The sequence below is a fragment of the Poecilia reticulata genome, linkage group LG9 (genome assembly GCF_000633615.1).
Source record: "Poecilia reticulata strain Guanapo linkage group LG9, Guppy_female_1.0+MT, whole genome shotgun sequence".
NCBI classification, from domain to species: Eukaryota; Metazoa; Chordata; class Actinopteri; order Cyprinodontiformes; family Poeciliidae; genus Poecilia; species Poecilia reticulata.
The window spans coordinates 22,528,871-22,554,899 of NC_024339.1; the positions used below are offsets into that span (position 1 = coordinate 22,528,871).

The following is a 26,029-nucleotide window of genomic DNA, read 5'->3' on the forward strand; positions in this document are numbered from 1 at the left end:
TTACAATTGCCTGAGTTTCGCTTCCTGACAGTCCAGACTCGGGGCTTATTAACTCATGTTAGTAGGTCACAGTCGCAGCTGCTCCTTCTGCTGTCTAGCAGAAACTGGGGGGTAAACTCTCAAATGGGCGCAGGCTAGTTAGCGAGGCAGGTGGGTGCCTAGTCAGCTGTATGGCAGGAGAGAAGCTTATTTTAAATCTTGAGCGCTAATGTTATCATGCACAAACTCTAAGGTTAGCAACGGCTAATGAAAGTATTTCGGTCCTTGTTTGTTTTTATTTATTTATTAGCTAAGTCTAGCTAACGCGGAAGGCGTCTTCCTTCAGTGTAACCAATGGTTATGGTAACGGGTTTAATGCGCTGCACCTTTTAGAAAGCATTTCCTGCAGATTTAAGGATGTCTAAACGCCTGCGAAACACTGAGTTGTGCGCCGATTGCTGTGTTCCAGGTAAGATCATTCACACTGAGGGGTTTACTTGCATTTAATATTATTAATCTGCTGACTTTTGGTTACTAATCCTTGATCAGATTATACCTGCCGCCCCGCTGTGCTTTCTTCTGCTTAGTAGTTCCTACCTGATTTTTTTTACAGACTATTGATGTGTGTAATTGTATCATAGCAAATGCCACTGCCAGATTTCCGATCTAATTTTGAATTTTAGCATATGTTATAAAGTTTTAGTAGTCAGTGCCATGCTTGCTCTTTCAGACTGATGTGAGGTTCTCGCCTGCTTTCAAATTTATAAGTCACCATATAAGGTTCTGTGCAATTCCCCAATCTTTGAAGAGCTCTAATTACGCCCTATTAAAACTGATTTGTAAAATTATTTACAGCAAATAAAAAGGAAACTATAGAACTCTTCCGACCCCAAAACAAACAAAGCAACAAAAATAACCTTAAAAGGGATGCAAGTATTTTTCATTTTTATAATTGTGTACAAAGGAGCATTTATGATATTATGAACTTTTGTTAAAATTCATTGAATATATAATAAATGTGTCATCGACAGGCTGAAGTTGCAGCACTAAGAGCTAAGCCAGCAACATATATTATCAGCATTATTACCAGTAGCAGAAGTGGTAACAACAGTTTAACAAATTATAACTTCCCTTTGTTAAACAGTGCAATCTTTAGTTCAGACACAGTGCATCCAGCATTCATACAGCAAAGAAGATACTGTAAGTTCTTTTGATCAGCTTAAAAATATGATTTTTTTTTTAAGTTTACGTTTATTTATTCATAAGATTTGAAGGAAGGTCTTCTATTTGACAAAAGCAGAAACCCTCATATCATCTAGGGTTATTGAATACAACCAGAGCTTTGGCTGCAGTGGTTTTGGTCCAAGAAATCACAGAAGATGGCAGCAGTTACTTTGCATACCTGGCAACCCAACAACTACTGCTAGGCTGGGAACAAATACTTCTTTTAAAAAAGCTTCCTTGTCTAAATTTAAGTCTAAATAAGGGTATTTTTCACACTTGGTGCATTTTGATAAATAAGAAATCACAGTTTTACTTAGCATCTAAGATTCTGCATTTGATGGACAATATTTGACTTACCTTTTGGTATTTTTTTGTCATGGTATTCATTAAAAGTGGTAATAGTTTTATCCCTAGCTTGGACCTAATTAGTCCTTAGTAGAGCTTATTTCTCTCTGTGGCAATAAATCTCATTACAGCGTAATGGGCTGATCAAGGTGCACAATGGTTTAAAAGTCACTGCTTCAAAATTGCTAAAAGTAAGTATGTGAAGTATGACATAAGAACTGACTATTTAATCTGAAGGACGGTTGAAAGGACTTTCAGATATGACATAGGGTAAAAATTAGAACGGTTGCAATATTTTAAAAGCTGAAAATCATCTGTATATTTTTGTCTCTTTATTCTTTTCAAAGCCTGTAAATTATTGTAACCTAAAATCACAAAATGTATCTTGAGGTTGGACTAAATATCAGTTAGCTGACCTGTAACACCACTAACAGTCTCTTTATTTATCCTTCATTTAGTCTCGTGTGTAGAATAAGATATTTTTACATTAAAAACAGTAAAGCTCTACATTTTAGACATGGTATATTGATCTGAAAAATACCATCCAATCAAAAAAAAAAAAAAATCCTATTAAGTATTTTTAATCAAGATTTCATTCAATGAGACTCTCAAACCAACCCAGACCAACTGCAGTCCAACATGAGATGAATGGCATCTTTTTGTTGAAGTAAATTATAGGCCTGGGAGAAACTTGAAGTGAGCTTTCACACTCTAATGGGCCTGTGAAAGCGGAACAAATAATGACTGCATTGTGTCTCGGATACTTTTCAAAACTTCCATTCGAAGGAAAAAGAAGTGACGTGATGTTTTTCAGTAGTCACAGGAAGCAAAACAGGATGCAAAGCGCGTTGACTGCTGTTCTTACCGAACAATTCTTTTATTGTTATAATGCGTTGATTTACTGGAAGAAAATCAAACGCGTAGCTTCCCTTTCTTCAAAAAAAAAAAAAAATTAGCAACTATCTTTTCCTCTTTATCTGTAAATGAGAAAGTTTGCGAAGTATGCAGGACCTCGTCCGTCATCTTGTCACTCGGATTAGTTAACCCCGGGGATTTCTCAGCAGCTGCCCCAGCATATGGCTGGCACCGGTTGTTGAGTGTTAATATTTTTAGAGTTTCAGGATGCGGCATTAAGTTTAGCGGCCCTTGTTGAGAAAAGCATGGTGGAGGCATGTCAGCAAGTCCCAGCAGAGGGTTATTAAATGGAGAAAAAGAGAGACCCAGGAGACAGAATCCGACCGCCAACCCCAGCAGCTGTTGCTCCTGCACCTCAGCTGTTGCTTAGACATTTACAGTCCTCAGTGTCTGCCCTTTCACAAAGCCAGACACTCAGTATGTCTGGTAGTTTAGACCTTGTAAGGACCGTACGAGTTTATTTTGTTTTTAACTCCTGTTTGGTGTCAGAAAGTTTCTCTGCAGGATAAAGTCAGCAGTGGAGCAAACTGTGTTACATCTCACTGTTTCTGTTTGCAGCACCATGCATAACTTTCACATGTGGCTCATTTCTATTTCTCATTTCTCTTCTGCCTGAACACAGCAGTGAAAGAGGAAGCTGCTCTGTCAGAAGGTGCTTCCACCTCTAACTGCTGGTCCTCACTTCCTTTTTAGAAACTTTTTACACACTGCACAGCCTCACTTTGACATGCAATTAAAGTAGCTTTAAGGGACTATTGCAACAATACGGAATTGACCTGTGTATTTTATTAAATTTTTTTCCTTTGTTTGCATTTGCATGCAGACGTTCTTAGATGTAATTTTAATAGTAGATTGATGAATATTTGAGATTTTAAACAGAGACGGACATCTTAAGAACATTTACTATCAAAAAGTTTAAGAAATTAACTTGCAAAACATAAAAATTGAATACATTTAATTTGTTTCACGGACAGAGATGTATATTAGTTATTTTAATTATAGCCTATAGTAAGTTAAACCCAAACTTCAGCTCCTCAGAAAGTCGCAATATTATACAAGACCGGTTAAAAAAAACTATCCCTTGTTCATGGCTCATTTTGCATGAAATACTTCATCAGAGCAGTATGTGGTGGATTAGCCATTAGGCATTGATGAGGTTCAAAGTAAACCTGACTTTCTTAATGGCAAACTGTCTGCTTTCAGGGTTTTGGTTCAGCAGTGACTTAAATCAACCAATACACCCATTTCCTTTCATTCTATCTTTCAACATTATACTTGGGGGGGGAAAAAACCCACACTGAGCAGCCTACTTCTGTAGCAGTGACCTTTTGTGGCGGCCATTACTATAACATTTCTGTGTGAGCTGTAAGACATTCCTTTTTGTGTAGTGACTCTAACCTTATAGCACAAAATATGAGGTTTGTGTTTGTGGTATGCATCGTGGTGAAAAAAGAAGTACATTGTTTAAAGCCTGTGTGTTTTCCTTAATGGCTTTGCAAGATGTACCCAATCCTCTCTGCCTGTTTGAAAGTAATTGGCATTTATCAATCTGTGAAGGGTTGCAAAGTTATTTCTAAGTCTTTGGGATGCTAGTACACCAAAGTTCATGATCTACAACTGGGGAAAAAATGCAGCAGTGGTGAATCTTCTCAGTAGAGGCCAGCCAATCAAAATTACTCCAAGTACACAGCAGTGATTCAACCAGGAATGTCCCACAACAACCCAGAATAACATCTAAAGTACTGTAGGCCTGACCTGCATCATTTAAAGTTCAAGATTTAGAAATAAGAGAGTTACCGGGCATAAATGGCCTCCATATGAGAGCTGCAGCGACAAAACCACCAACGACCAAAAGGAACAAAAAATCCCCAGCTTAAACTTCCCCCCTCCAAAAAAAGATCTTGATAACAAGTGTGATGTTACATTTGACTGAAACTCAGCACAGCACTTTAGAATCTAACCATCTTGCTGAAAGTCAAAAATGGTGGCGGTAGTGTGATGGTTTAGGTCTGATTTTGACTTCATCTTCCTGTCTTCCAGAGCCTCGCTGGGCCTCCGTGAACAGGGGAGTGCTGATTTGTGACGAGTGCTGCAGCGTTCATCGGGGTCTCGGCAGGCACAGCTCCCAAGTCCGTCACCTGACGCATTCCACATGGCCTCCAACGCAGCTTCAGGTTAATGACCCCCCACAGAGAGATAATCCTGATTTACGTTGCTCTTTGCTCGCAGTACCGTTCGGCACGCCGTGAAAGTGTCTTCTGTACAGGCCAAGCAGGCCTGGGATGCCTTGACGTTGCACAGCACATATCTTTGTAGTTGTAGTTGTCATTGGATGGGACGCATTTTAAACAATCGTCTGTTTTACTCCGTCCAGATGGTGCAGACATTATACAGCAATGGTGCAAATTCAATATGGGAGCACTCCCTTCTGGACCCTGCATCTGTGATGAGTGGAAAACGTAAAGCCAATCCTCAGGACAAACTTCAGTAAGAGCTTTTGTTGTGTTTTTCAGTCTTTATTTGTGGAGCATCTACGCTGTGGGGGCTCAACTTACCACTTGTCCAATTAGTTCCCCTATTTTGTACCCTTATGTTAAACTCCCTGCATCCGTTTCATAGCCCTGCACTTAACTGATGTAATATTTAGTTAGATATCGTATTTCGAGAGCCATGTATTCACATTCTGCATGCCAATAATATTTTTGGCCAGTTGGTTGGTCTGCAGCGGCCCCATGATGCTCACCATATGTGATGCTAAAGCTTGCAGAACACGGTGAGAAAATTGTAACGATGGGGAAGAACAAGTGTCGGAAAACTGATTACTGATCAGAATTGATGTAGACGTTGCTATATTCGGCTATGCTATTGTGTCCATATGTTTATCTGATGTCATGCATGACTTATTTAATCTGTATTAGTATGATTAGCGAATGTGCATATCTGTGCAGCTGACCAAATGCTCTTTGCTCACACTTAATTTGTGGAGATCTAAGCGAATTAAATTTAAAGTGGACATAAAATAGTTTCAAATCCTTAATTTTCACATTTAAACCATTCAGTTGTGGCCCATTTAAAGTGGCATTAAATTATATTTAAAGTTTTTAGATTCTGTAATACATAACTTTTCCCAATTCAGTGTCATGATAGTTGATGTTAAGAATATTCTGACTGTCTTATAAGGCAGGTACAAAATAATCACAACTTTTAAAGGTGGTAAATTTCAACGAGGTGAAATGACCTGCACAAACACAGGAGATAACAAAATTCAGTATGCTTGGCAAAAAAATGAAAAGATCAATATTGAAATGAATAGCAAACGTCCTTGAATTTAAGATGTGGTTGGTTTTTTTAAATTGATCTCCATGGATTGAATTCATGATATTAATCATAAAAATATCGATGACAGAAAAAAAAAAAGATTGCTGTTTACTCATTCATTTCATGTTTCTGTTTCAAAAGCCCAAACAAATCAGAGTTTATTAGAGCCAAATATCAAATGCTGGCATTTGTCCATCGCATGCCGTGCCGTGACGATGACAGCTCTACAGCAAAGGATTTAAGCAAGGTAAGAAGAAATAGATGGGGAACAACGTTGCATTTAAAATATTTTTTTAGCAAAAAATAACAGGTTCAATTCATACAAAGCAAGTAGTTTATTACTTTGCTTTTTAGAGTTAATGAGCTTCTATTTAGTAAACAATAACTTTTTGTTTCCTTGACGAATAAATATAACCTGGCGCAGGATTAGATGTCATAACCATAAAGACAAAGGAATGTACTATTAAAGTAAGGCAGTCGTCTGTTGCTCTTCTTAGGATTACTCTGTATTTGGTTAGAACAAACATTTTGACAGAAACTTTGACAAGGAAGTCTGAACCATATCTTGCCTCCACCTTCAGTGGGACCGATGGTAAGAGAGGAACTGCAGCAAATCATGGGATCTTTGGGTCTCCAGGTTGCTGAAGCAACAATTTTATTTTAAGGTTTTTGCTCAGATATTTATTACAGGATGCAAGACTAGTGCAGTACTTTTTTTTTCACATCATCAATCGATTCTTCAGCTTGTTGCGTCTTCATAATGTATGTTAACTAAATGACTTTTCAGCAACTTCATTCGAGTGTGCGCACAGGAAATCTCGAGACTTGTTTGAGGCTGCTGTCTCTGGGAGCACAAGCAAATTTTTTCCATCCAGTAAGACTTTGTTTTTCATTTTAATACTTTGATAAAATTTTTCATTTTTGTTGTGTTGATTCTTCTCACGGAAGAATGCTGACAATTGATTCGTCTCCTCCAGGACAAAGGAAACACTCCTTTGCATGTAGCTGCAAAGGCAGGCCAAGTATCTCAGGCCGAACTGCTGACTGTGTATGGGGCTGATCCTGGAGCTCTAGACAGCAATGGCAAAACTCCCATTGACCATGCAAGGTATAGCCTCTTGTTATTAACAGTTTATGTTTTTTAGTCTTTCATGACATTTCTGGATTTATGCATCTTTAACTATTTGTGTTACTGCTGTGTTTTTTCAGAGAGGTTGGTCACTATGACCTGGCAGACAGGCTGGTGGAGATTCAGTATGAGCTCACTGATCGACTGGCGTTTTATTTATGTGGCAGAAAACCGGGTAAGCAGTGACAGAGATGTGTGATAGAGAGTCATTTGTGATTTGTGCTTAATTGGTCTGTGCATGTTTTGGTAATTATGTGTCCTTATCTGAAACCAGTAATGAAAGTTTCAGATAAGGAAACTTATTTGAAGTTTCCTTCAGACAATACAGCACAAATTGTGATTTTCTTTCCTTCCAGGCTCTGTTCAGACTTGCTGTACTTCATTTCTTGTTTGATTTTGACAAATGTTTAAGAAATATAGCGTGAAAGGAGAAAAAAAAAGCAAGCACAAAGCAGCTGAGCATGCAGCCAAAAAGATGCTAAAGAGTGATAATGTTATGTTTGGAACGCTGAACTAAGGCCTCAATGCATAACACAATGTCCATGCTAGACAGTAGTAATAACAAAGTCCAGTTATTAATCAAAGGCAACTCCAGACAAATGGCTTTATAGCCTTGATTTAAAAGAACTTAGTGTTTCAGCATTTTTGCTGTTTTCTGTAAGTTTATTCCAGATTAGTGGAGAATAAAAACTGAAAGCTGTCTCAACTACATGCTTTATACATGCGGTAATTGTACACACTGCAAATTTCACCACAAAAAGAGAGAAAAACAGCCTTATTTCAGTTAATATGGTGTATTTTTCTAACATAAAACAAACAGCCATTTATTTTCTTTCTGTAATTACTCATCTGATCATAAAATTCAACAGCTAAAACATGTGGGGGCAGACTCCATCTGAAATTATTGTTAGTAATGGTTATGCCAAATAAATCCACAACTCTCCTCTTGATCCATTTAGATCATAAAAATGGCGAGCACTTCATCGTTCCCCAGATGGCTGACAGGTACGTTCCATTCATCTTAAGGGTCTTGTCTTTAGTTTACGCTGATGCAGTGCAGTCAAGCACGTTTTCATGCCTGTCGCTCTCTCTCTCTCTCTCCCCACCTTCCACTAACTCCGTGTTTGCTTTGTTTAATCTAGTTTAGAGGAAGCAGATCCACTCAAGTTACAGTTTTAGCAAATAATTCAGTTGTTCTGACTGTAAACGTATGCTCTAATTTCACTTCAGTCTGAAAACTGCTCTGCAGAACACTGTGCTTTTTAAATTACATTTAAATTACATATTTGAACTTTTTCACTTGCTCTCTTTTGATGGAGCAGAAATGTGTAAGTATAACTTGGTTAAACAGTAAAGTTGGGTGAGATTCATCTGCATGTAAGTGTAAAAGTTACCTTTTCTCTTTGTAGAAGTCCAGATCTAACAGAACTTGCAAAAGCCGCAAAGAGAAAACTGCAGTCAGTGAGTACTTGTCTTGCCCTTAGAGGTTTTATTCATTCAGCCTCCTTAAAGCTAAATGTGCTTCTTACCTTTATTCAGCTAAGTAATCATTTATTTGAGGAGTTGGCCATGGACGTGTATGATGAAGTGGACAGACGAGAGACAGATGCAGGTAAAGGACAAATAAGTGTCTTTTGATTTGAGAAGCTGTCTGTGGTTACATTTCATCAAAGCGCCATTTTTCTTTTTTGCAATAAGGTGCAGCTTTGTTCACCTCTGTCATCTGTATGTCATTGCTTGCAGTGTGGTTGGCTACACAGAATCACAGCACGTTGGTGTCGGAGACGACTCTGGTTCCTTTCCTTCCTGTAAATCCAGAGTATTCATCAACAAGAAACCAGGTGAGTCGGCTTCACAGAGGCTCTGCAGGTTTCTGCTGCAGGTTCTGCTTTTTACTGAATATGTAATCCTGCTACAGTTGTTTGACTGGTTATTTTATTTTTTCTTATTTTTGTTTGAAGGTGCTTATTCTTAATTCTATTGATTCTCTATATTTAAAATTCTAATGTTTACTTTGTCTAATTTTAATCTGCTTGATTTTATTTTTTAAATTTTTCTTATTGTATGTCGTTTTTAGCTTTTTTTTGTACAAGCACTTTGAATTGTCTCTGGCTGAAAGGTGCTATATAAATAAAGTTGCCTTGCTTTGCCTTGCCTTTAGGGACGACAGAAACTCGCAAGGTTCAATGCACATGAATTTGCAACTCTAGTCATTGATATTTTAAGTGACGCCAAACGCAGACAACAAGGGAATTCTGTCGGCAGTCCGAAAGGTCTGTATCCTCCTGTTGCCTTTATCCAGAGTTCTGCTGACATTAATGCAAACTACAAAAGTACTCAGACTGGCCTGAACATCAGAACATTTTGTGACGTTACAATTTAGGCTATTACAAGGCTTTTATAATTTAATTTCAGCGTCGCGATAAAACATAGCAGACAGGCGAGGGATGGAGATATGAACAAGTTTGATGGAGAAGTAGGTTGTAAAACGAAATGCCAAGCTTTGGTAATCTCACAGATTACCAAACCAATAATACACTGTTCAAGGAGAGCCATCGGAGAAGCAGTGGGGGGCCTGTGGTAACTCTGAGCCGGAGAGATGCCCAACGTATCTGCGATATTAGTTGTACACTTCTTAAACCTGGTCAATGTGGATAAGTGATAACATAGAACACATGGCATTCTGGGTAGGTGAGAAATTAAACCTTTTTTTTTTATTTTTTGCATACATGCAAAATGTTTTGTTTGGTGAAAAATTTGCACTTCACATCCCTCTGGACACATTCTCCACCATGAAACATAGTGGTACCCGTATTATGCTGCGCTCCGTCATTCATGATTTCTTTCAGCTGTTATATTGACTATTAGTATTTATTATTGAGTTAGTAAAATAAAAAATGAAATTAATTGCCCATCTGTTGCCAGACTTTGAGGTTCGCAGATGCCTCTCCGTCCAATCTGACTGAACTTGGAACTATTCTGTGCAGAAACATGGGCTAAAGGTTAAAGCAAATATTGAAGGTTGTGGTTGTACAATGACAAAATGTGGGAAAGTTCAAGGGAACACTGAATACTTTTGTAAGCTGCTGTGTCAAACGGACCGACACTAACCAGGCCATTTTGATCCCGTTTATTCCAGACAATGTTGAACTCATATTAAAGGGCGTGGCTGTCAGACACAGCAGTGATTATGACAGCGTGGCTTCAGATGAAGATACAGATCAAGAGCTCCCTTCGAGCAAAGGGGACAGAACCAAGGTATTTGACCAGTGAGTGAGGATACATGCTCCCTGCTGGTGGGTTTGTCTTTAACCAGTTTCCTCAACAGAGCCTGGACTCTGACATTTCTGACGGTCCTGTAACTATGCACGAATACATGGAGGTGAAAAACGCGCTCACTGCCTCCGAAGCTAAGATCCAGCAGCTCTTGAAAGCAAACGACGATCTGAGCGACGAGCTGAGGCTGATGCAGAAAAAGGTATCCCCCGCGCTGCACCAATGAGATCACTAACCCCGGGGGATCGCTGACTGGGAGGGTGGGGGAAGTTTGTGGAGACACAGAGCGGCTTCTGGAGCGCAGTGTGAGCGCTCCCTGGTGTTGGAGGTTGTGAACTGATCAGAGTCGGTGAGATTGGATCGGATCAGCTTTCTTTTTGACCAGCATGTTTCAGAATCTTAATTTAAAAATAAAAAAAACTCTTTTTTTTTTTTTTCCCTTGTTTTTTTTTATTTTTATTCTTTTTTGTTTGGTTGACTTTCAGAAAAAGCAAAGCATAATTTTTTTTTTTTTTTTTTTCATTTAATAACGGATTATATTTGTATTGTGTTATCAGTTGGAGTGAATGTTATGGCATCTAATGTTACTAACAAGCATGTTGTAAAAAAAAGCATGACATAATTTACCCTGGATTTTAACGTTTTATGACACAATAGTGACTAACGAACCGTGTATGTTTGTGTGTGTGTATGTTGCTTTACCACATGTGCTGTTTTTATATTTCAAAATGTTGGAAATGTTGTTTTTGTTGTGTTTTCTAACTAGTTACATCGGACTGAAAGATACTGGTCAAACAAACTTGGAACCCTGTTGCTCTGGTCTTTAATCTGTGTGATTAAATCACACAGAAAATGATCCACTGGTATGTGGAGCCACACCTTTCTTGATTTGCACAGACAAGAAATAGATCCTATTTGCTCTCATGTTGCACATGTTTTGTGCAGTTTAGATTCTCAACATTTGTGTTTTCTAGAACCTGTTTTTTTAAGTCTTGTCTAAGGACCCCTTAGGATAAACATATGCCTCTCAGTAAATTAGAATATTTTGAAAGGTTAATTTATTTGAGTTAATTAGTTAAAAATAGAGAATCACATATTTTAAAGATGAATTGCACACAGACATATTTCAAACTTTGAAATGACGTGTACCTGTACTTAGACTTTGTTTTTGTGGAGGGTAGCAGTTCGGTGTCCACTTTTAGATAAAGGACTGTTGATGCAAACCAGTCAATACTTATAACTTGTTTTATTTTGACATGTAATGTGGCCGGGACCCGTTCTTTTTTCATATCGTAAACATATCAGCTCTCTGAACTTAAATCGGAGACTTTATTCTCCTTTCTCCTACCAAATCCCTTCCTTCCCTCTTTTTGTCGAATGCCAATTGCTACATTCATTTTGGGGCCAGGTTTTGCTTTTCTTCTGAGCCTCTTTTTTTTATGGTTCTTTAGTCTGTTCTTTAGCTGCATCTTTGTGCAACAGTCTCTTGCTTGCTTATAACTTGCTTTGCATTTAGGGACCAAGATGAAGTCCTTTTTAAAAATGACTTCCAGGGAATATGGCAGACATGTCTGCGTGAATTTGATCTTACAGTAGTTGGTAACTTTTGGATGCTGACATTATTTAAACTAAATCTGAAGCTCCAATGATATTTCTAAATGTTGTTTTATGCAACGGAGTACATTAGTCTTATGGAAAGCTAGATTTTTAAAAACATTTTGTCATGAAAGCAGCTTCAGATTTGTTTGTGTGTTTAAAATTCTTAATATCGACAAAGATCTGCTAAATTAGTGCCACATTAAAGTGTCGCCAGGATCGAATTTAAGTTAAAATGTATAGAAATTCTAGGATAAAATCAGTTAGGGTAAGCTTCACAGAGCTAACAGGGACCAAAGCTTGCCTTGCTGAAAGCGCCTCTTAGTGTACTGCTGACCGTCTCTTCCAGCTGCAATCTCTGCAAAGCGAGAACACCTCTCTCAGGCGGCAGGTCACAACAAATGTCTATCAGACCCCCAGCTGTACAGACTACCCTGACCCGTCCAGCCCCTCAGCCCTGAAACGCCGGCAGTCTGCGCGGGCCAGTCGGCCCATGTCAATGTATGAGACCGGCTCGGGCCTGAAGCCCTATCTTTCCAAAGGGGAAACTCCTTACCCAGAGGAGGGTCTCCCCAGCCTGCAACCCTTTCCACCTCATGTAAGTAAGACCCTCTCCCCGCAGCTTCCTCTGCACTGCTCACTTCCGTTGTCTTTCCCCCCTCATTTCTTCACCCTGTCTGCCGTCACGTCGCTCTGCCCTTGTGTTTTTTATTTGATTTATTTGACTTGCCACAGGGTGTTTAGCTGTATCGAAGACTGAGATTCATTGAAAATGTCATTGCCACACATTTGTCTCGTTTCACCGTGTCCAGTTCAGAATCATGTCTACGTTGTCTCGGTTTACTGGATTGCTGCTTTATTTGGACAAACTGTCTTTGTGGAAGCACGTTGATTAGCTTTGGATTTTTGTACTGTTTTATGTTAACGTGCATTAAAGCTACCGTATAAACACTGTGTTTTGTAATGCATGACGCTCCCACACACACACGCACACACACACACACACACACACCTCATCTGTTTTCATTTTCAATTTCAACAAATCATGGTTAAATTTGAGACCTCTCTTATAATAAATGTACTTCTACCCTCTTGGTTTGTTTTGAGTTCATGCAATTAATACAGAATATTTGGAAATAATTTCACAATTACAATCAATTCCTCATTTAAACCATTATATTTCATGTTCAAAGGCTCTTCACCTTTTGCTCAGCCATTTTGTCATAATTACCAGTAGATTTATTCTGCCTGGGGAAGATGTCCATCTCCATTCATAGTTTTTTTTTACCTCACACTTTTTCATTGAAATATGATTTAACCTCTGTCTTTAGACAGAAAGGGGTGCATTTGTGACCTCTTCATCCCTTCCCTCATTTCCATCCACCCTGTCTTGGTCCAAGGACGACACTCCTCAAACGGTTAAGTACATTTGCGCTCGGCCTGCATCCTTGTGGGACACGGCAGATCCACTTGGAGCCTACTCTCTCTGTCCCTCCTTCATAAGCTTCCTGTGCTCTCCTGCCATTTATCTGCCCTGCTGCATGAGCCGAACCTCCCACCGGCTGCCGTCACCAGCATCATCCTCAGCGCACCGTTAACCAGTGGGAAGGCAGAGTGTTTTGCTGTGCCTTGCAAAAGAATTCATTCCCCTTGAACTCGCTTACATTTGGTCACGTTACAATTTACAGAGACTTACAGACTCTATGGGAAAGACCAACACAAATTAGTAAAGAGATAGTTTGCAAATAAAATTGGAAAAGTGTACAATGGAATCTGTATTCAGCATGTCTTATGTTGATATCGTTTGTAAAATAGTATTTTTGGATAAGGTTGTATCTGTTTTGCTTTTCTCAGGCTGGATGGAGGACATCAGTAAACCTACTTTTTATTAAAAAAAAAACAGATTCTCACAGATTTAAGACAGAGCTTTGACTAAACCATTTTATCAAAGCTCTGACTTGATGTTTTCCTTGAAGGTGAATCTGACCAGCTTACTTGGCACTGCTGAAGTATTTGCACAGCATGATTTGGCTGTCACTATGTTTCATCTACAAGATTAGTGTTTCAAAACACAGAGTGTTTAGCATGTTGGCCAAAAACTGTCTCTTATAACAAGACCACCTCCTTCCACCTGTTCGTCGTGCCCCTTTCACAGCTTTTAACAAAATTTAAGTTTAATGTTTTTTTTAACGTTAATGTTTTCCCTCTTGTCACTTAAACGGAATTACTTGTGAATTTTTTTTATGCTAGATATCAAGGTTAGAGTAAAGAGGTCAAAGTATAAATGAATTCCATAGTTTTTTGATTTTTGGAAACAATAACACAGTTATTCAGTAATTACTGTTGGTTTACCACACATGTATGCATATATATATATATATGTACATGTGTATATATATATATATATATATATATATATATATAAAAATGCGGTATCGTTTGACTAATTTGGCGAAATAAAAAAAGTCCAAGGTGTGTGAATTCTTTTGTAATCAAGTCAAAATCTGATTGTGTCTGCTGAACCTTGAATTGAAAGGTGAACTGAAGCAGCTGATTTTTTGAACATCACATTTCTACACTTTAAAAACTAAGGTAAACAGGAAGGAAATTGCAAATTTTGTGAAATCTTAATTATATATATTTTTTGAAGATAAACAGGAAGCTAAAATGCTTCCGGTTCATCTTCAAAAACATTGTAACTTAGTTTAATTTTGTCCTGTAGGTGATAAGTTTTGCAAGAAAAGAGAAAAATCTCACATCTGTAGCTGCCAAATGTTGTGATCCAGACAGGTTTATTTGAGAAGATGAGTCAGTGACCAAGGCAGAACAGACATTTATGTCATGTCTCAATGCAAGAAAATTTCCTGAGGTGAGTTATTTGGTCTGCATTCTGATTCAGATTTAGATCTGGATTCGCTGAGAATGTGGAGACCTGCGGTTTGTGAAAATGTTAAACAGGCTTGCCAGACATGACTGTACTCGTACGTCTAAGCACTTATGGAGTCTAAAGTTAAAAAAATTCCTTTAAAATCTACTGCAAAGACAAGCTTTCCTGCAGTAATATGTTTTGTTAGACAAACATTAAATAGTGTTTTTCTCTGCCTTCAATTTTATTGTCAGTATGAGATTTTAGTTTTTACTACACGTGAATAACTACCAGTAGCTTTTTCTTTGAATAGTTTCACCTTCAACAAGCTCCCATACACCTATGATGTTGCTAAAGCACCGATATGGCTTCATTCTGATTTGAACAAACCTTCTGAACTTTGTAAATATTAATTTTCCTAATATCTTTTTTTTTTTTCTTGCCTGTATTGCTCTAGTTTGATGCTCTGGCTTCAAAGCTGTGCTGGCCTTTTTTATTCAACTCTGCTTTTCATTCTGAATGAATTGAACACATTCAGCAAACAGAGATTTTACATTAAGAATATTTAATTACTGAATATAGTATAATCTGTAGCATGTTGTTTATTTTACTGCAAACTTTCTCTCCAGACGTCAAAGCTGGAAAAGCAAAGCAGCGTGCCAGAAAGCGACTATGACAACACCTTCAATGACTCTGAGATGGATGATTCTGGGTAAGATGATATATATGTCAGCAAATCAGAAGTTCTGCACCTTTTATGTTTTGTACACTTGAATGACTTGAAAACTTTTAAGCACTGCTCGTCTTTTTACTCTCTTTGACTTTCCCCTTTGCAGCTTTGGCAGGAGGGGGAGGCTGAGGAGCAGCGGGTGGCTTGGAGAGGGCAACTCCATCCCTGAGCAGGAGGATCTGCAGACGGAGTCGGACCCCACGCTGCCGAGCACGGAGGACGTCATCCGCAAAACGGAGCAGATCACCAAGAACATCCAGGAGCTCCTGCGTGCTGCTCAGGACAATAAACACGACAGGTCAGACTGAAGGAGAACGCATCTTATTTTCAGCCTTCTTGTCTTTTCCTCCATTTCAAACCCTCCTCCATTGATCATTTTTCAGTTGGTTTGTTATTTTTGATGCCTTTTGTCCACTTTTCCCTGCCAATATTTCCCCTTTTCATTCCTGCCTCCACCCGCGCTGTCCTGTTGCGATACTCTTTGGCTTCCCCCATCCTTCGCCGCGTGTAGACCGTGTGAGCGTGAGGGAGTCCGACGACTCCGTCACAGCCTGGGATGTTTCAGCACTCTGGTTCCATGGGCTGAGAAGGCCTCCTCCCCCCTCCAGCCTCTCAGCCTGCGGTCCCCTGACCCCACCTCCTGGTACTCTGGCCTCTGTCCCTGCCTCCCAGGCACAGTTTTATTTTCCTCTTTCCTCTATTTCCTTTGCTGACTCTCACCTGCTAATAAGCTCTGCTTTTTTTTTTTTTTTTTGGATGTGCCTCTACATGATTTAGTTATCTGACTTTAAATTGTCTTCTGTAGTAAACAAAGAAAAGCCATGTGGTTGATTGCTTCTAATATGGCATGCTACTCTGAAACAATTACTTATGTATCTTGACAGCTTCTAATGGCTAAATAACGTTGCAGCTTGTTATTTGTTTAGTATCAGTAATATTATGAGTTTGTGTGATTGTTAATTTAAGTTTAATGTGAATTGAGACCATGTTAAACTCATAAAAAGCCTTTTTTTGTCACAGCTTTGTCCCCTGCTCAGAAAGAATCCATGTGGCTGTAACAGAAATGGCCGCCCTCTTCCCCAAGGTTTGATAACACTTTTTGCATTTACTGTCAAACATTATTGTATCCACTCATCATCAGCCTGAACTTCATCATAGTTCTGGTGAACTATGATGAAGTTCATAGTTCATGAAGTTCAAACCCACCCACCTGTTAATGCTGCATCTGGCTCCTTGTTTTATGGTTGGAATAATGCAACACAATAACTGGGTGCCTGGGTTTGGATCTATCGTGTATTTCTTTCTAAATCACTCTGGGTCAAAATTATACATACACTCCTTTAATTCTGAATTATTCCTTACAGTTCATAGCAGTTATGGGTGTGCGATGAACTCCAGAGGTGGAAAAGGGGTGTAAATATTGCAAGTTCAACCCTAGCTAGGCTTCATCTCGTCAGATCATGAAGCTTTTCTTCAAAAGATATTTAGTCTATGTGGGCAGATGTATATTTCAGTCACTTTTGAAAGTGCTGATTTTGGAGCAGCAGAGGCTTCTTTCTTGGTCACCATATTGATGTTGAGGGTGAATTGAGACAATGATACCCATTCTCCAGGATCTTCCGGTTCACAGTGGGCTCAAGTCTTGGTGTAGGATGTGTCTGAACATCCTAACCATCTCATCTTAAACTGAGCAATTTGTGTTAACGTTTGAAACTTAAACACAGGGTCTGTTCAGCTGCCAGCGATGATGCTGCATTCACTGATTAAAGCTTCAAAATAAGATTCATGCCAGTGAGGAGTGCAAGCTTCTGAACTTTATCTAACATGGAGGGAATTGTCCACCGTCTGTGTTGGCTTCATCCCTTTGTGACCCACAAACCTGACTGTGGTTCTTTGTGTGTCCCCCGAGCAGAAGCCACGCTCAGAGACGGTGAGAGGATCTCTGCGCCTGCTGACCACCAGCGCCTGCCGCCTACAGAACGAGTGCCGGAAAGCCGTGCCTTTGGACGGCAGCTCAGGGCCGGACATGCAGCTTGTCACCCAGCAGGTCATCCAGTGTGCTTATGACATTGCCAAAGCCGCCAAGCAACTCGTTACCATCACAACAAAGGAGAATACTCACTAAACAGCATGCTCCAAAGCCACCATCTCAGTATTGTTCCTATATTCTCAGTGACTAAAAAAACAACTTATTTTTAATGTATTGTGGTATATGCATGTTTTTTTTATTATTTAAAAACAATACTGACTATATCTAAAAGCAAGATTGTCAAAGGGAAAGGAAAAAATGCAATGTTATACAATGTATTTAGCTGTTGTTGTAGCACAATTCCTCTTAAGGTAACATTTTCCGAAAAGCACATCTGTATTGCTCTATTATAGAGTGATTGTGAAACATCTTTACTCAGCTTAAAGTAGCTAAAAGAAAAAGAATGAAGCACATTAGACTGCATGCTGAAATAGGTCAATGATAGCTGTAAAAACCATGTTTGTTTGCTGTATTCAGGGTTCCTACACATTGAGAAACTCTAAACACTCTAAGGTAAACGTTACCTCACTTCTTTGTCTTTTCTGACTGTAGAAATGTAAATGTCGAACATAAATTTACAACAGGGAAAGGTCCACAGTCAAATATTTATTTGTCTCAGACACAGTAAAGCTCTTTGCTATTACAGCCAATTATCATGGAAAGGAAGCATTTTCTTACTGATAAACTTTATGCTCACAAACAGCACCCACTGTTGCTCTGGTGGTTTGCCTGTTGAATGTGTTAGCCATTCCTATGTTTGCCATTTCCTGAGCTTTGGGTTGTTTTGCCTTTGCCTTTTGGAATATGTTCTCATAATCATGGATTCAGTTTTTGCTGGGTGCAAATCTGGAAATAATCAGATTCAGTCATGTTTTTGTTTTTCTGGTTTTAAAATATTAAGGAAATATGGAAGGAAATTAGATGTGAAACAACACTTCTGTGTTGTTTTCCAGGTGCATTAAAAAAAAAAACCATGAAATTATGGTAACTTGAGTCCAAGGCTAGAGGATATTGAAACCAACAAAATCTAGAAGTAAATATATTTCTTACGCTCTTACGTTTTTTCATACTTATCTGGAAAATCCTGAAATCAAATACAGATTTTTAAAGATAGTGTAGGAACCCCGAATGTAATTCAGATCATCTCACCATCACTTTCAATATAAATAATTGAGCATTCAATTAACTTCCATCTGTTGTTCAGAATGAATGTTTAGACGCTCCTTGGCACTGCGGTGTTAATCTTTGCTTCAATAAAATGTTATTTGCATATTTTGTCAGCTAAATGTAACCCTGTCTGCAGTGAACTGCCTCTCTGTGCCCATTTAGTCGGTGAAAGTGAGTTAGACCTGTTCAGGGGCCAAGATGTTTTCTGCCACCAGCACAAAGAAGATCTTTTAGTATTTACTGTTCCAACAGTTTGGTTTCTTCTCACTGGCTCCATGTTGTCTTGCAGGCGTTTCATTCAGCTTTCGGTCACATGTATGTGTGTTTTGCTCTGTTCTGTTTCCGCTGGTTTTATTTTCAATGTACAACGAATGGGCTAAAACTGTAGATGTGTTCTGTATTGCTGAGCAACCCAGTGTTTATCTTCCCAAAGTGTTTCTGAGTTCATTTTCATATTGAAATCTCTTCCAAGTAAGTCCCTTCCTGTGCTTGACTGAAGTGCAGGGATGTATGAAATGCAGCATCTCAGCTGGAAATGGAAAAAAAATATTTTTTAAATAAACTTTATTTATATGTAAACCTATTAGTCTTTTGGTGTTTTTAGCTTCATGTTGTGCTACTTCAATAGACAAATGTACCAGATGTTTGACTTCATTTCTTTTATTTAAAAAAAAAAGTCTATAAAACAGAATAGAAAATCCGCCACTCTACTACAAAACTCTAAAAGTGTACAACAACAAACAATGACCCCTTCAAAAACAGCAAAACATCAACATTATGATGGTGCAATACATGAACCACTCAACATGTTCTCCATCAAAAGACACTAAAAGAGAGATTTCCATTTTTTTTTCTTCAAATGTCTACATGCATCCTTAAACAGATTTAGAGTTGAATCTGGAATTGTCCATCCTTGGTGACCATTTGGATGGTCCTTATTTTGAGAAAGAAACTAAAAGTCCTTTGTGCAAAAAGTGCTGACAAAACACAGGTTTAGTAGGGGATTGTCTGATTAGCAGTGAATTCTTTGTTTTACTGTTTTGTGTTGATTTGAAGAATCACAAAGGAGGGCCATAAAGAAAGCTTCATCTACAGAGCTTTGGATTTACTTTGAATTTTTCCCCTGTCTGTTAAGCATCAAGGAGGAAAGAGAGAGGACACCTTCATTGATCACACAGTTGATCTTGGACATGAGGTTCTATAAAACATTTAGAACTAACTTCCCTCAGACGCATACTTCATTAGTAGGAGTCTATCTGTGCTGGAGTTTGGCTGTCTATGCCGGCTACGTCCAGGCTGATCGAGGTCTGCTGTAAATCTGAAATGAAGAAGGTGAAATTTAACATCTATGATCAACTTGGATCTTTCTAAATTTAACACTTAAAAATCCGTTTACTAATCATTTCTTACCTTTTCTTGGTAACCTTGCTCAGCCATCCTCTGCATCTCAGCCTTAAGGTCTTCCTCTTGGATTTCAATGGCCTTCTTTTCCTCTTCCTCTTTCTGCTGTTTCATCCACTGCTCCTCCCACTGCTCTTTTTCTTTCTGCTCCACCTACATCGAACACATAAACCCAACTCAACAAACGGCTCTACAACAATTCTGTAAAAGCCTAAAAAAGAGTTGTGCCCTACGCTCCAACCTGAGCGTTCAGCTCCTGCATCCTGGCTGTCCTCTGGTCGTCTTCAGCCTCTTTTTCCAGACGTCTGAGCTTCTCCTCCTGCTCCAGCACCCGGATCAGCTCCTCCCGTTTCTTCAGAGATTCCTCTTGATCTTCACGGTTCTTCAGCATTTTCAACTCCAGCTGCTGCTGCCTCCCCGCAAGCACCTTACAGAGAAAAAAAATATGGCAATAACTTTATTATTCTTTATTATTTAAAGTTTTAGCCATTCAAAACAATTTTACCTCACGCATGAGTCGTTCTCTGGCCTTCTTCTCCTTCTCCCATTGGACCTCACGTTTCTCCCAAACACGCTGAGCTTGTTCTCTGAGTATACATGTGAAACATTAGCATACATGTGAAGTGCAGGGAGAGTTCCGCAGATTCACATTGTAAAGGACTAGAGTTTTAAGCAGCCTGTTGCACTGCTGGCTTCAGCAAACAGAAAAAAACAAACAAAAACATTTTAGCTCGTTTATAAGTTCTGTGTTTAAGGAGAGAAAAATGAACCTAATGGATGTGTGCATGTGCATATATTTTTTTAATCAATTTTGTGAATCAAATGCAGAAATGCAGCAAATATCAATGTAAAACAGTTGCAACAAGCAGCAGATGGCGGTGTTTTGTAAACCCTCCCCCTTGGTGTTTACAGAATCTGGGCACTGACCTGTGCAGGAAGTCAAACTCGGCCTCCCTCTGGCGCTCCAGCTCAAGCTGCTCTTCTATCACAAGTTTCATCCAGGCAGCGCTGGCGGCCGCCATCTCCCTTCTCACCGTCTGCAGCCGTTGTTCCTCCTTCTCTTCTTCCAGCAAGGCCGCCAGAATCTTACGGTCGACCTCCTGGGGTTCGCAAAGATTTTCAAGTTAAAGCAATGCAAAGTGGAACATATCTGAATCAGCGACCTGCTGGCAAAGCACATTCACCAGTTCCTCTTGGATTTGTTGGGCTCTCCTCTTCATCTGAGCGCGGTACTGACGAATCAGAAGATGGCTGGTGGAACGACAACCAAATGAGCTCCACAATTCAAACGTTATCAGCCATGACAGGACTTGTGGTTAGTTATCAGAATCCTACCCCATTTCATGTTTCTGTTGCCTTTCCTCTGTCTTCTTCCTTTCCTCCTCCATCTTCTCCAGCTCCCACTGCTTGACCAGCAGCGCCTCCTGCTCCTTCTTCAGACGAGTGGCCTCGGGGAGACAATATGTACAACTTAGGAAGCACCATGAACTTTACCATGTTTCAGAGGGTGCATGAGATCAAACTTTTTCGTCACCAAGAAAATGCATTTTAATGCTTAATTTCTGTTTATGTTTTGTCTTTTCACAGATAAAGAAGAAATAAGATTTGACATTAATTTGAAAACATCTCTTCATGCAGAAGAGGACATTTAAAGGGATTTTCTGTGTTTCTATGATTGCAGGTTTTTGCAGTACCTCTTCCTCCCTCATTTTCAGTTCTTCCATCTGTTTACGGAGCTCTTCTGCACTCTTCCAATCCTCTTCTCTCCTCATCTCCTCTGCTCGCCTTATCCTCTCCAGAGCTTCTTTTCGACTCCTCTCGTACTCATTTTCAAAGCGCGTCTTCTCCTCCTGCTCCTTCACTTCGTTCTGCATGTTTGATGAGACAGGTGTCAAACTTTCTTAATTATATGCCATGTTGAGGAGATTTAACCTGAGTAGATCCCAGACGTGATACTGTGCTCACAGACTGCATAAGTGCTCCTCAATTAAAAATTTATTGTCCCACAAATAATTGATGAGGTAAACAGAAACGGACCAATTAAATGACTGGATGCTTTTTATGTGGCTGCGCTGGGTTGTAGTAAATAGCTTCTATAAAGGGTGTTGATTAACATGAGCATAATTTAGGATATTTCATCTGACAGATGAGCTATTGAACTTACTTGTTTCTTCTCGGATATCTGGCCCTCCCATTGGCTGACAACATGATCTTTATGCAGTTCTGACTCAACCTGCAAACACAGCGAAAGAGTGAAGTTGTGAAATGACACTGACCTGTTGAGGACAGGAACACCAGGGTGTTTTACTGTTTAAAACCCTGGACTCAGGCAGACACAAGTCATGGAATCTGTGCCTCATGAAGGGGATGAAGTTTCAGGATCAAATGAACATCTGAACAAAAAGTGTCTGTTTTCCCCACTTGCTGGACTCGCCACACACACACAGTGTGGTCATGAGATCTTTGAAGCCATTTAATCATGTCACCACCTGCCTGTCTTTGAGGTTATTTTAGTCACTTTTGCATGAATAGTTTAAGCATGCCTACCTCACGCAGGGTATGGCTGTTTTTCTTCCAGTGTGCTTTCAGGAGTTCCTCCGCAACCTGAGAGCACAGAGGGCAATTTATAGCATGATATCATGCTCACTTTTGATGAAAAAAAAAAAGCTACATTATTAAGAGTATTTACCTTTTTCCTTCTTTCCTCTCTGGCTTTACGAAGTTCTTCAGCTCTGTCCACCCTCTGACTCACCACTTGGCTTTTGTCAGGGACTAAAGCTCGTAGTTCTGCCTCCAGTTGGTCCTTCTCCTCTTGAAGCATGGCCCTGAGCCGCCTTCTGCGCTCCTCCAGTCTGATTTTCTTTTCCTCCTTCTGTCTCTCTCTATGGTATGCTGTCATACTGGCAACAAGTTAATAAAAATCCACAAAATTAAACATTTTCTCCCATCTTTGTCTGCAGATACAGAACTCCGAGTTAGGCAGCATTAATGACAAATATTTAAACTATAAATTATGTTCAGTGGCTTGCATTAGAATTCATTGTCCTTGAATTTTCCGTCATCTTGTGATGTTCTAAACACAGATTTTATGTGACAGGCCTACACATATGAATGCATAGTTGTGAGGTGGAAAGAAAATTACATCACATTATTTCATATAAAAATCTGAAAACTGTGGCTTTCATTTATGTTTGAAAATGAAAGCCACATTTCATTATTTAAAAGATAATGCGTTTATCTTTTAAAAAAACAAGGGACGTTCAATCAACTGCCTTCTGAAGTTATCAAATTAGAGTCGATTTGTGTGCAATGTGATCTCAGTATACAGACAAACAGCATCATAAAGACCAGGGAACACGGCAGACTGGTCAGGGAGAAGGGGGGAGGGGGGGGTATGTTTAAAGCATACCCGAGATATACAACAACATCAGGAGTCTTGAACAATCTCACAGTGCGATACTGAGAATGACGGGAGCTCTGCAAAGCACTGAACCATAAGAATCCAAACAACTTCATCATACTTCCAGTAACAGTGACCTCTCCTGGTGAAGCGCAAGACTGCAGGCCAGACTGGCTGGTGGACAGGAGATTTTAATTACACAATTACACACACACACACACACACACACACACACACACACACACACACACACACACACACACACACACACACACACATCTCAGTGAGTTGTGTTGCACAAACTACACCTTTGTGGAAAATACCTTTTTTGTTCGCAAGCATAGTTTCTAAGTATTACCTCATCAACTAAAGACTCAATATTACATGTTATTTGCAAATAAACATTGGTACATGTGTGATGTGTGGGAAAAAGTGCTGAGAAAATATGGTACGATTGTGTTTGTGAGGCAGGAGAAACTTAGGTTGATTATTTTCCATTGGCAAAATCAACACCGACTTAGACCATGAACCAGTTTGGTGATTCATTTAGGAAATGAACCAGGTGGTTCCTCGGACGTCACGTGTTTGTGACTGGTTCAAAGCAAGCTGTGAACCAGTGCATGTATAGAATTGTAGTTTAGAGCCTGAAGCATGCATTGTAGTTTCAATGTCGTATTGCCGTTAGGACGCAACGCTATTCAGTCCTGTATGGAGTAACTGCAAACATAATATGACATGGTTGTGAGAGCATCATTCACAGAAGATGTCAGTATGGCCATGATAACTCTGGAAGAACTGCATAAATTCATGGCTCAAGCGAGAGAATCTGTTGATTGATGTTTCCACAAAATCGGGCCTTTATGGAAGAGTGGCAAGAAGAAAACATGTAAAATAAAGGCATCTGGCCAAAATTCTCTGGCTTGCGCAAAATGTTGCATGTGGCAGAAAACTAATGCTGCACATCACCCTGAAAACACCATCGCTGAACTGAAACATAGTGGTGGCAGCATCATGTTGAACGGACATTGACATTAAATTTACAGTCAAAGCTACAATGAAACTGAATAATAAAAGCACATCCATGTTTTAGAATGGCCCAATCAAAGTCTAGAGCAGCTAAATCCAACTGGAAATATGTAGCAAAACTTGAAAAGGGCCATTGATAAGATGCATTCAATCTGACTGAATGCAAACTATTTTGCAAAAAATGTACAAACAATTCAGTACCAGAAGTCTAAAGCTGGTGTAGAAACATAACGCAAAGGGCCATAAGCTGGAATTACAGAAACAATTTGATTTTAGAACTACACCACACTTTTCAGACTTTGTGTTGGGCTGTCACAGAATATCTCAGTAAAATACATTATAATATTTGAAAGGTGACAATTGTAAGAAATCTAAGAGGTTGTTAAATTCAAGAAACTAATAAACTGCGAAGCTGTGTCTGGTCTTTATGATGCCTGGTTTTGCGTTTCAAATTTAAAAAGCTACTGAAAATGTCTGTCAAATAATGTGAACGATGCTGCTTCCTGACTCTCCTGTTGATTTATTCAGGCAGCTCCTGCCTCTGACCCTTTACCTCCGCTGGAAGGATTGACGGGAGCTCCACGCCGACTGCCTCTGGATGTTGACGCTCTGCTCCTTGAAGTACCGAGCGTGCGAAGCCCACTGCTCGCGCCACCGATCCTCCTGATCCCGCTGCCGGGCCAGCTGGTCGGCCATCCTTCGCAACCGACTGGAGCCATGAACGGAGAAAGCCATCGGTCTGAAATAAAGATAATTATGATTTGAAAAAGAAACCAGAAATCGTAAGGAACGTGGGAAATTACAGGACGAGGGAAGATTAAAATCTAAGCAAGGCAGAAAGGTTTAATAACATATAACAATAATTAACTATTCATTCACTTGTGTTTAAAATGCACTATGAACACAGAGGTCTACTGTTCAAGCCCGTGTACTGTATGAACACAGACGACTGGATTCAGACATTGATCCAGAAACACTTTGTTTAATATTATATTTGCGGAAAGTTGGTTGTATTTAAATTTTCTTATTAGAAGCCTCATATCACATTTCAGTAAAACAAACCTTGACGAAATTCTTCAACGTCTCTCTGCCTTTATGTCATCCAACCGCTCACAGGTTTCCTTAGTTACCAAAACACTTCCTGTACTACGGAGAGAGTGAAGGACCAAATCAGTCCACACTCAGAAAATGCGACACGACTTTCATCATTCCTGAAATCAGAAGCTGATTTTTAAGCATGTATGGTGCTTATTTAAGAGGGAAACAGATATTAAGCTAAAGCAAAGATAAAATTACACCAATGTAGGGATCTGAGCTAGAGATGTCCATTTTACAATTTTGATTATCATATAAAACATGTCTTCTTTGTTTAAGAAAAAACAAAAAAACATTTTGCAGACTAAATCTCTTTTGCTTTCTTCAACAATCTTTTTCATTACCAATTGCTTCTCCTCAATACAACTCTCCTACTACCAGGCTGCATAGCCACTGCCATTGATGTTCTATAACACACATTTGAAGGGCTTTACAGAACATCATTATCTTAAGTTTATCTTACATACTGGTGCACTCTAATTAACAATTAAATCATTTTTTAATGCGTCGTGCTGCAATGTGTTTTATTTACG

The 26,029-nt window shown here is 39.3% G+C and overlaps 2 protein-coding genes across 10 annotated transcripts; one reads left to right on the forward strand and one right to left on the reverse strand.

The window, feature by feature from the left end:
• Window positions 1–41: 41 nt before the first annotated feature.
• On the forward strand, window positions 42–19,153 carry git2a (G protein-coupled receptor kinase interacting ArfGAP 2a). 9 transcript variants are annotated; one of them, XM_008418693.2, is made up of 22 exons: window positions 42–448; window positions 4,504–4,637; window positions 4,838–4,950; window positions 5,923–6,028; window positions 6,569–6,655; window positions 6,759–6,889; window positions 6,991–7,085; window positions 7,870–7,915; window positions 8,233–8,238; window positions 8,320–8,371; window positions 8,450–8,522; window positions 8,654–8,751; window positions 9,072–9,183; window positions 10,050–10,168; window positions 10,239–10,388; window positions 12,132–12,380; window positions 13,114–13,200; window positions 15,278–15,360; window positions 15,485–15,676; window positions 15,890–16,021; window positions 16,399–16,462; window positions 17,291–19,153. In XM_008418693.2, exons 1-22 carry the CDS (start codon window positions 397–399, stop codon window positions 17,501–17,503), a joined length of 2,394 nt encoding a protein of 797 aa, XP_008416915.1. In that variant the 5' UTR covers window positions 42–396; the 3' UTR covers window positions 17,504–19,153. The 9 variants fall into 9 exon arrangements, with proteins under 9 accessions (XP_008416915.1, XP_008416916.1, XP_008416922.1 ...); XM_008418694.2 differs by lacking the exon at window positions 8,233–8,238; XM_008418700.2 differs by lacking the exon at window positions 12,132–12,380 and having other exon boundaries at window positions 44–448.
• Window positions 19,154–19,218: 65 nt separating this feature from the next.
• tchp (trichoplein, keratin filament binding) lies at window positions 19,219–25,560 on the reverse strand. The gene is made up of 13 exons (XM_008418704.1): window positions 25,464–25,560; window positions 24,955–25,140; window positions 22,665–22,875; window positions 22,523–22,579; window positions 22,140–22,208; window positions 21,670–21,843; window positions 21,311–21,423; window positions 21,160–21,226; window positions 20,903–21,075; window positions 20,481–20,562; window positions 20,217–20,402; window positions 19,985–20,128; window positions 19,219–19,892 (listed from the first exon to the last, which is right to left on the reverse strand). Exons 2-13 carry the CDS (start codon window positions 25,134–25,136, stop codon window positions 19,860–19,862), a joined length of 1,491 nt encoding a protein of 496 aa, XP_008416926.1. The 5' UTR covers window positions 25,137–25,140; window positions 25,464–25,560; the 3' UTR covers window positions 19,219–19,859.
• Window positions 25,561–26,029: the final 469 nt, after the last annotated feature.